We start from the raw sequence: 11,537 nt of genomic DNA, 5'->3' as shown, positions 1-11,537 counted from the left end.
TTTAATACAAATTATAAAGCTTTGAAAAATTCAAAGCTGTAACGGGCAAAACTAGAAAGAAGCCTGGTTTTGACCAAATTGTGTGTGTACTTTATGATTATTCATAGTTCATATAACAAGGTAAGAATAGGGTTAAGTCCTTTACCATTCATTTTAAATAATGTTTAAATGTTTATATCAACACATAACTATATAGAATACAATCGTTATTTATCATTGTTGATTAATATCTAAAATTAAAACTAACCATCTTTAAATTTATCAATATAAAAGAATAGACAGATTGATGAAGATCAGTTTCCATAATTTCCTTGATTAACAGTGGAAATGAAAAAGAAAGAAACCAAAACAATGATTGATATAAAGATTGCAATTGTCATCATCATTTACATCCACTACAAATCCCGCACTATTTTTCAAACATCTCAGTTGAATAAAAATATTTCTTGGATTGATTTACCCACAGATTGTTTTCAAATTCACCAAGTACAATAAGAGTTGACATTTCACTTAGTTCTGTAAACTTTGAAACCTAAATTAATACTTATCTGGATGTTGCATTTTGTGAAATTGCACCGTGTTTAACAATTAATTGGGCGTGATATGTGAATTGACACATCAATGTGTAATGAATGTACTTTTACTAACACAATGAGCTTGTTTTGTTTTAGAGTTCTTGATTTAAAGTCCTTAAAGTTCTTAAATGTTTTTTGTTCTTTTTTTTTGTTTTTTTTCAGCTGTTGTGTGCACTTTGGATATTCTCTAATTTGATAAATTATTTACCTCAAAGCGTCTTATTAGATTTTTTTTTTCATCCAATATTTAAGATAGAAATTCGAAATATTTAACAGTGGTTCTTTGTTTTTAAGCTGGTGATTTTAATTAGATGTAGAAAAAATGTTGTTTGCATGTCTGCTTAAGGTTTTTAAAAGTTGTATATACAAAACGACAAACAATTTTTTGAGCTATGCAAGAAACAAGTACTAAGATTTAAATATCTTCTCAATACTCCATCTGGCCTTTGCTTTGTTATGTTCGATTGTATTCTATAGACGTTCATAGTCATAATAAAGCATCAGTCATAAGGTAAACCACGGCATTTTCATAATACTATCAAATCTATTTACATCCAATTATACAAGAATGCACAATGCTGTTGTAGTCTTCAGTACTTGAAGCACACAAGCTCATTTCAGTGTCGCGTAAAATAAAAAGTACAGGGACGAAAAGTCGAAAAGGAAACTTTCCCATGAGCTTCCAAACTGCGTTGGGTTGGCATTTCTGTGCTTTTGCCGTCGAGAAGAATACTATCTTCTGAGACAGATTGTCACTTTTTTTGTAAAAATGAAGTCGATTTTTAAAGAGCTGAAAAATAAGAAGAAATATGAACTTGTTAATATGATATTTATGTCACCGATGTAAAGCCTACAATACAAAATAATTGAAATGATCATTTGTGACCCTTCGCGTCAAAGCGGTGTTAGGTAACGGTCTGAGAGTCAAACTTGAGCCTTTTTATCGCGCAATATCTAATAATGTGTTTTACAGACGCCAAAATAAAGAGATTTATAGTTAGATGTATAAGAAATATATCTTTTTTTTGTCTTCCTCAGTTTACGAAATTATATTTATTATTATCTTTAACAAAACATAACATCTTAAAACATGTTTCGTATATTAGACTATAAATTCAATCAATATAATATAATCTGAACCATTCCAAAACAAATCCGTTTAGAAGCAATGGGTCACATTTTTATTGTTCATGCGTTAGTTCCAAAACTCTGTTGGTAGTGCACTCGGTTCACACATTACTTTTATCAACAACAAAAAAAAAAAAGAAATAAATCTTCCAACCACCTTAAAGAAGGATCGAAGTTGACGCCATACAACTCTTTGTTATTATTTTTAGACAGCCTGTTAATGTTTAGGTCTCACTAAATTATATCAATCCAACTGTCAATATTTAAGCTTACACACATATTTTTTGTGTGTGTCGGTGTGTTTAATTTGGCTGGCGGATGGTCTGAGTATTTTACTTAAATGCATAGCAACATCAATTAAAAATCGTACCTGTGTTGGTTGAAATAACGGCGGGCTTGTCCACTAACTGTGGATCCACTCCACCACTCAAAGCAAAAGCTGGTAATGCATTCTCTGCAACGCCAACCACAACAGGTTCTGATGGGGCAGGATGTCGAATGTCTCTATGTACTGGTGTTTTCTTGTTCAACTCAAATAACGTGCTCTGTGGCTGTGGAGATTATAAAAGGCATTTTATTATGAAAATCGGTGGTAAATAAAAAAAAACCTTCATTATACGGTATTAAGGATGACAAGTCTATTTCATTTTTTTTCGTCACTAAAATGTTCATTCTCTCTCGTCAATTTAAATTTTAAAATGTTCACCATAAACTATATTCAGCACAAAATGTCGGTTGTTTCCGCTCTTAACCAGAGCTATATCTGTATATATAGATAGAATAAAGTTGAAGTCACTCATGTCTTTGTTATTGCTTTTGTCATCCGCGTTTATGAGTAATACTCACTAATCTGTATTAACCAGACTACAAACGTCCATGGTTACACACTGTTTTGTGTGTTGAAAGTTATACATCCGGATGACAATGTCATGAGCTTCTTAGGCAAGCGCATACTATATATGTAAACATATGCTCTTCCGCCACGACACCATAAGATAGCGTCGCGAGGCATTCCATGAAGGAATATAGCTATTTCGTCAAACAAGATCTCTGATGTCAACAGGAATCACCCATGTTGTCCAAGTGAGCAAATTGGGGGGTTAATAATCTTGCTCAAGTAAAAAAAACAAAAACAAATTGCCTGAAGCGGGCCTCGAACCCGAGAACTTCTGGGCCACAGTGCAATGCCTTAACCACTAATATTGTAAACAAAAACGGCTTCCAGTTAACGTTTACATGTTTTATCATGATAGATTGCCGACGTGTCGTTAAAAGTAACCTCAATATTCATTTAATTATGTACACAAAACGTTATTTAAGGGGGCCCGAGCTAATGTAACGCTTAAAATGTTATCGAAATAGATGAACATTTGACGTATACATTCATGCAGACGGATCTTGATTTTTATAAAAAATGTATATCTCTATTTGAATCCTCAGATGAATTTTTTTTTTAAAGAGGTGGGGGGGGGGGGGGGGCACTAAGAACTCCCATTCTTTGGAGCAAAGAAACGAACATGAGCTTTTGATAGTAAGTAAAGCTTAATGTGGCCATGGTTATTTACACTTACCATTACAACGTCTGCTTTGGGTATTGGTCCAGTCCTAATCTGGTCTGGCCAGACCCAATTACTGGGTTGTGTGTTCCAGAATGGGAAAGCAGCACTCAGAGGATCATTGGGATTCATCGAATTAATGCCTGGGACTCCTTTACCGTCAATAGGGGCCGATGGGATTGCAGGAAGTTCTGCTGGGGCTGGGTCGACTTTTACTTTTGGTGTTTCTTTGTTGAAAATTGGTAGTAGGTTATTTACTGAAAAGAGTTAAATGAATATTATTATGAAAATACGAATTTGATATAATATACGTTTTCAGTGGATCTACACACTTTGTCAGTTAACCATAAATATATTTATGTTTTAAATGTTTACAAATCAAAAGCTTTTGTCGTCGTTTATCTTTTACCTAAATCAATTGTATTTTATCACCAGCTCATTAAGTAAGCTGTAAGTAAGATATATGGTGTGTGGATTATAATAATTCCTAATAAATTGAATAAGGTAAATAAGATTCGAAAAGTTTGTCTTTCCTAGTACAAAGTCTTTAATAACGTAAAATGGTCTTAAATACCGTATAAACTATTATAACCATATCCTTACCAATTATAGGAAAATCGTAACGTTTGTTACGATTATCAATTAAATTTCTTCTGTACAAAATTGTATGAAAATAATTTATCATAAATAAATGAACGCGTTCTGAGTAACAAAATGATGTAGGTATAGCACGTATTTATTAACTTTTGAGTTAGTGTTTAAAAATCAATTTTTATGTTCGTAGGACATGGCCTTTCTCGAAAAATCAGGAAAATGTTGAGTAAGTAGAGAGATAAACGAGAATTATGCGAGCCATCGTCTCAAAACGGTTTTATGTTTAAGTGGTCATAATCCTGATAATTATATTTATAGTAAAAAATATGCATTTTGTACGTCTGTCTGTATTGCTGAAAACAATAAATATAGATCCATGAAGTGCATAAACCAATGTTATCTTTCTGGTCATTTTAATTCTATAGTCACTTTTTTTTGCACACACTTCACTATGACATGATATCTGAGATTGGTAATTATAATAAAAACACGTAAAAAAGTTTCCGATTTTGATAAATGATTTTCATGGACTTAAATTAAAACATCATTGATGCTTACTATAATTTCCAACCCCATCTCCTGTTGTAAATAATTCTGATTTTGGTGTAAGATATGTGTTGTATCTTGGAACCCTGTAAACGAAATAAATTAAAGATTATTGAAACAATTAGATTAAATTGGTTTTTCCTTTCGTATTTTTTATGGCTATGTATAATTGGATTAGCGTGTGGAAAAAAATCGTAAGAGAAAAAAAAAGAAATGAAATCGAGCAAATACACATATTCCCAATCTCAGACGGATTTTTGATCTTGGTTGCTGCCCTTGTTTATGTTGATTATTACTTAATCCTCTTCCGGTCTTGAGGTACTCGTACATAGGGCATCCACCAGACATCTCCATTTTTTTGCGTTCGGCTGCTTTTGCGGTGGCTGTATTCCAGGACATGCCTTCTTCCTTTAATTCTTTCTCCATGGTCCTTCGCCGGGTTTCTTTGGGTCTTCCCCGCTTTCCCTTGCCATCTGCCATGTCTATGCTGGGCCTAATATTATATTGGATGAGGCTGACGTTATCCATCTTACTGTTATCGTTTCTATCTAGACCACCGCAGATCGATTAGTTTTCACGATATTCTTCCTCCCTGATAAAAGTATTGTTGACGTTGAAAATGACACAAAATTGTTTTGTATCGCTGTTAAATGATTGATACCTGACACTAAACATAGCATGCGACTATAATGTGGTCTTGTGGTATGACACTCGCTTTCAGATCGGAAGGTCCTGGGTTCGAGCCTCGCTCTGCGCATAGTTGAGTCCTTGGAGAAGGCTCTTTACACACATTCTCTCACCGTACTCATGAGTAAAAGGAGTACCTGGCCGTTAACAGCGTTGTTTCTGTCCGATAAAAGTGTAACATCGCCGAACAGGCGTCATGACACGTCCTAAATGCTAAATGTTGCTGTTGTCCAAGGACCCATTCTAAATCGCTTTGAGCACATTTGGTGGATATTGCTCTACATAAAAGCTCATTAAAATTATATATCCCGTTAAAATTAAAGGCAACAACCACAAGAGGAAAACATATCATGAGTTGTATTCAACGGTTCAACCAATGGGATCATTTATTCCCCCGAGAACAACTTCCGGCAACTAACTAGACGATGCACTTGCCTATAAATGACATCAAAATACAATACAAGTCCCGGTATCAGGCAATAATTTTCGACGACTACGATTGATCCCGATTAATTTGGCGGCAGATCAACTTCACAGATTATTAAACAATCGTTATATGTGACCCATCGTCTCAAAACGGTATTATGTCGGAACGAACGAGATGTTTAAAAGCCGAATTTAATGTTAAAATTGGTTAATAATATAAATTGTTGGCATTAGCACCCTAAAATATGCTATCCATTCTCCTCAATAAAACATACAAACTCAACACGTCTGATAATTCTGGCTACAAATTCAATTTATCAACATCTTAACCAACCCGACTTAATACCGTTTTGAGGCAAAGGTTCACATATATTATACAAAATTCAGAAAATTGGCCGTCAAATACTATCTAGACGTCTAGTTTATTTGGGGGGGGGGATATATTGACGAACATTATAACCGTAGTCTCCGTGGTTTAGAATTATATTATGAATGCAATCTTGGATCGCTCAAAAAAAAAAAAAAAAAAGAAAAAAAAAGTAGAATTCTTTATATAACTCTAATATCAATCAACAAAGTTTTTCTTACCTGACATAAAAACTTGGATGGTGGTAATAGATAGGGTAAATGAGAATGGGTTTTCGTACATGATGTGCATATGACCTTGGTATCATTACACTGTAGTGAGCCGCCATTTTGGGCATCATTGTAGTAAGGGGTATATCTCTCCTTGATCCTGAAAATTGATAAGGGGAATAAAAAAAGAAATTAATTTTTGGAGTCGCAAATAGTCGCAACTCGTTTTCTCTTTTTTCTTCTTCATCTACAACCTAAGTCTTGGTCTTCAAATAATTGTGTTGCTGATATGTTTTCCGATTCGCTAAATTGTTGTATTTCACTGTTTTAAATAGCTAGGTCAGATAATCCAGTCATAATAGATTCAGAAAGTGAGTGAAGCAAGTACTTATGTTGATAGAACACGAATTGAAGTGAGTAGGAAAGTACTAGAAGACAACAGAGAAAAATAAAACTTCTCGGCGGCGATGGGGGCTCGAACCCGCGACCTTACTGGTACGACAATTCCGCCTGACCTGGGAGATCGTGACTCTAAGGTATAAGCCATCCACACCGCTTGACCGGGGAGATCGTGATTCTGCCGTATGAGCTATCCACGACGGGGGATCTCCCGGTCAGGCGGAGTTGTCCTACCAGTAAGGTCTCAAGTTCGAGCCCCCATCGCGAAGTTTTTAATTCCTTGTTGTCTTCTGGTACTTCCCTACTCACTTCATTTCTAGTCATAGTAGATGATGAACTGAATAGATATGAAATTCCTGCTGAGAGAATTTTAAAATGTAAATAGGATGATTTGTAGATGGCTTGTCCCTTTAGAGTTATTCCTTGAGAATATCAATGTGTTTAAAATTAGATCTTTTCTTTAAATTGGCAGTCACTTCCAATCATCAATTGTCTAATTTTACCATTCTGTCATAGATAATTAGAATGTATCTGGCTGCTCTATTGTATAACTTTTTCAAGTGTGTTAACCTTAAAATACATAATTGCGCAGATACAAACAAATGATATACACGGATGTGCCTGTATTTGATCTGCAACTATAAAGTTTTGACGTCCACCATAGGTCACTTCTTCTTCATCTTCTTCTTCTTCTTCTTCTTCTTTTTTTTTTTCTTCTTCTTCTTCTTCTTCTTCTTTTCTTCTTCTTCTTCTTCCTTTCTTCTTCTTCTTTTTCTTCTTCTTCTTTTCTTCTTCTTCTTCTTCTTCTTCTTCTTCTTCTTCTTCTTCTTCTTCTTCTTCTTCTTCTTCTTCTTTCTTCTCTCTTCTTCTTCTTCTTCTTCTTCTTCTTCTTCTTCTTCTTCTTCTCTTCTTCTTCTTCTCTTCTTCTTCTTCTTCTTCTTCTTCTTCTTCTTCTTTTTTTTTTTCTTCTTCTTTTTCTTATTCTTTTTCTTCTTCCACTCCCCCCCCCCTCCCAAGCTTCTAATCTTGCAAACCGCCTTTGGCGCTATTAATTACCACAACGCCAGTTTAATATAAATAAATCCGGTTTCACAACCACTATAAAACATTCCAAATGTCCTAGTTTAAATTCAATTGAAAATATATTTTCCAAATCTATAATTAATTGTCAGGATGTGCGTAAATTGATAATTAACAATTTGGTTCCCCATTCCGTTGAATTTGTAAATAGCAGTGTCAAAAGGTATGTAGATAATTTCATCAAATTATAATAAGAACATGTAATATTGGTCTCCAGGGCACGTTGTTCGTAACGATCAATGACCCTTGTTAGGATAAAGACAACAAGATATGAAGTGAGTAGAAAAGTGCCAGAAGACAATAGAGAATAAAAATTTTTCGCGGCGGTGGTGGGGTTTGAACCCGCGACCTAATTGGTACGACAACTCCGCCTGGCAGGTGAGAGCGTGGCTCTACCGTGTGAGCTATCCACGAACACAAAAATATTCGTTTCAAACCCAAGTCATTTCTAGATCCCTCTCTCACCCACTTCTGAGACCGCTGATTCGTTCGCCCACCACCATCGCGAAGTATTTTGACCAGCAGTTAAGCTTAATAGCCAATATTCTCAACACAAACATATAACATAGAAACGATTGAGACATTGAGTATGCTCCGGTGTATGGGTGAATTTTTAATAGGATAAAGACAATGATCTTTATGACAACCTTTTGAATTCATCGTGTCCATCAGAATCCTATTGCGACATTAGCTTAACAAGCTATTATAAGATATGTGGTAATTCCGCATACCCATTAACCATTGTCTTAATGAAAATGATGCAGCTATTTGTAACATTACAACAATATCTGTATCTTTATTTTAACAATAATGCTGCAATCAGAAAATGCGTGCACAAAACCCTGTAAAATTAACAATATCGCTGTTTCAAATTATTTTATTTGTAACAAAAAAAAATGGAGAGTGTATCAAGAATCGAATGGTATGTACAATTTTCCCTATCAGCATTTGCGTACAATTGATTCACAATATTCAAATAATTTAATGTTGCTTTCTTAGAATCATAGGCTTTAGTCGTGACTAGGGATCGGCACATACTTAAAATAGGCAAATAGAGAAAATATGTTCAATGCATTAGAATGTTTTTACTGCTTCCAAAAATAAGTAAATAAAATATTGATTAACATTATGTTCATTGTCTTATAATATATTAGACTTCAAAACTCGGAAAGAAAACAAATTACAAACTATCGTATCGTATTTTTTAGAGCTAATATGTTCTAAAAACCTTTAAATACTCTGTGTGAGTTTTATGCATACGATACGATGTGATACGAAGAGGAAGAAGAAGAAGTATTGGGTAAATTGGTGTTATGTCACACCATAAGACATGAGCGTACCAAAAGAAGTAAAAATAAAAAAAAAGAAACAGAGGGAGAAAAAACACGGTAAAATATAATGATACTTACGATGATGATTTAATGCGGACATTAATATTGAATCCATGTTATCAGTTTGTAATGTGTCTGGTGATTCATCTGAAAATGGAAAATTAAACAATTGAACCAAAGGAGTTTGTTGCGAATATTGAACGCTTATTTTACTACCACGTTATCTCATTCGTCACCAGTGTTTCATTCATCCTGTTTTGTTGATAAAGGGGAAACCCGAAACGTCGATTTATCTGTCTTTGTATATTAAATTGAAGCTTACATTCAATTTTACATGTTATTTATTTTCGAGCTCCGAGCAGCAACATTTACATTACTTCGAGAAACGAACATCAAAATTGCCAAAGATAATAATATAAAAAATCGACACTGCCACCAACATTCACATTGATAATGTTATAGCACTGTGTTAGTTTTAATAATCGCTTTTGGAGGAAACATTGGGGGGGGGGGGGGGGGGAGGGAGGTTAGGATACAAGGATCCATAAAGATTGGCACCCGTCTGTCTCGGACGACAAAGGAGTCTTTTCACCTTGTAAAGTCCGGCTGTGGTTGAAGACAGCTCCTGTTGCGGCTGATTTGGGATTGGTATAGATAATATGCGCTTAGCTAAGAAGCTCACAACATTGCCATCCGGAAGTATAATGGACCAACTCACAAAACGATGTGTAAAATTGAACGTTTGTTGTCTGGATAATAGTTAGAATTACTCATAAATGCGGATGGCAAAAAGCAATAAGAAAGACATGAGTGACGTCAATTTGTTACTATCTTTAAAGTACATGTACAATGATAGTCATGTATAAATTATATTAACAATTCTTTACGAAATATTTGCTAAGAACATCGATTGAATTTGAATCAAAATGAGGGGAAAATATATGTAACAAAGAGTCTGGTTTGTTTGGTCTTCAGACAAAAACAGTTACTTCCAATGACAGCCTATTCATCTAATCGTCCACGATATGTGACCCTTCAACCTCAAAACGGTATTAAGTCGGGATGGTTAAGATGTTGAAAAGTGAATTTATAGCCAGAAATATCAGTCTTGTGTTGAGTTTGTATGTTTTATTGAGGAGAATGGATACCATATTTTAGGGTTCTAATGCTAACAATTTATATTTTTGACCCAGTTTAACATTAAATTCGGCTTTTAAGCATCTGGTTCGTTCCGACATAATACCGTTTTGAGACGGTGGGTCACATATATCGAATAAAAAACCAGGATATATCTATGCTTATAACCTCGCAGATAACCCTTCACATTCGAGTTCAGAATTATTACATACTATGTAATATCCTTTCTACTCGGGAACATAAAATCATGACCAATTGTTTTATTATCATTGTATTGTCACCATTTTTTTATTGAATGTCGGTAGACTTTGCTTCAGGACGTTATAGTATTTAATTTATGTGTGATAATAAATAATTGCGTCAATCTATTACTCTCCTGGATTTTATTTGACTCATTTATATACTTATGAAGTTTAACGTCAAAATGATCTGAATTAGGAATTTGACTTGCTTTTGAAGTTCTTGAAGGAAACGTCACTTTTTTATATAAAGATATTTAATTTGACTCAAATTTTAAAATTTCATCTTAAATTTCAATTTCGAGCATAGTATTGTTCACTCAACATAAAACCGGATACCGTTTAATGACGACCGGTCACAATTCAGTGTAACTTTTACGTTTCTTTGTCTTAGTTTTTTTATCATCTTTTGCGGAAGTGGAGAAAGGAAAATGTTTAGAAAACATATTAACCTCAAGGTCTTTTGTGTTCTCAGCAATGACGAGGGAATAAAGCAGGAAAAAACAACAAAGAATTGACATGATGTTCATATGGATTTTACCACATTCCAACCCCTTGACCATCAAAGTTACATATTATGACAAAGGTGGTGTAGGAACCATCAATCATCATCACCACACATTGATTGACACCACCAGGAACACCATTTTCAGGTACAACTTGGCGCTGGCGCGTGGTTTGAAGACAAATCATTCCTAGTATAATATGTAACTGATTGTTTCAATGTTTCGTCCATGTTAACTGTTGATTTTGGATCGAGTCCACAAAGAGCTTGAGCACGATCAAGTAGATAATGCGATTTATAGGTTCAAGTCTTTTTAAAAAAAATGAATTTAAAGCAAACATGAAATTTGAGTATTGGGTGACTGCATTATTTATAACAATCAGTTCCTTGATTGGGAGACTAAAAATAATCGCAAAGTCCTTTCAACGAGGCATTGGTTTTTTCAGTGGTGTGGATTGTTGGTTAAATGAATTGTGTTAATTTTTGAGTTTTGTTCATTGACAGAAACCATCGACCCCACAAATAGTTTGTTTTTTCTTTCACTTCAAGAAACATACATTTCCTGTTTCTTGTTTATGTAAATAGTCGCTTTGGAGTTTGAGTCACAAATAAGTTCCGATATTCACGGGGTTGGAGGTGAGAACCTAGACACAGAAGAAACTATCCTTTTTTCGGAGGAGAGGGAGGGGATGGAATGTGTGTTGGAGAGGAAGGTTTTCTATCTTCTGAACCTGGATTATTTATATTTTTAAATACAT

At 34.5% G+C, this 11,537-nt stretch overlaps 1 protein-coding gene across 1 annotated transcript in view; it reads right to left on the bottom strand.

Moving 5' to 3' along the window:
- Positions 1 to 706: 706 nt before the first annotated feature.
- The window catches only part of LOC144967155 (uncharacterized), a 30,842-nt gene continuing 20,011 nt past the window's right edge, over positions 707 to 11,537 (bottom strand). Inside the window, exons 3-8 of the mRNA XM_078904052.1 lie at positions 8,977 to 9,045; positions 6,101 to 6,248; positions 4,412 to 4,485; positions 3,275 to 3,516; positions 2,074 to 2,254; positions 707 to 1,365 (exon numbers count right to left, since the gene is read on the bottom strand). Coding sequence (XP_078760178.1) covers positions 1,358 to 1,365; positions 2,074 to 2,254; positions 3,275 to 3,516; positions 4,412 to 4,485; positions 6,101 to 6,248; positions 8,977 to 9,045 — 722 coding nt within the window. The 3' untranslated portion in view covers positions 707 to 1,357. The remainder of the gene's footprint in view (positions 1,366 to 2,073; positions 2,255 to 3,274; positions 3,517 to 4,411; positions 4,486 to 6,100; positions 6,249 to 8,976; positions 9,046 to 11,537) is intronic.

The sequence above is a fragment of the Berghia stephanieae genome, chromosome 3, assembly GCF_034508935.2.
Source record: "Berghia stephanieae isolate SIO BIC M18660-M18661 chromosome 3, UCSD_Bste_1.3, whole genome shotgun sequence".
Classification (NCBI taxonomy): Eukaryota; Metazoa; Mollusca; class Gastropoda; order Nudibranchia; family Aeolidiidae; genus Berghia; species Berghia stephanieae.
Note: the sequence above shows the minus strand (reverse complement) of the source record. Positions and strands in the feature narration are given on the sequence as shown.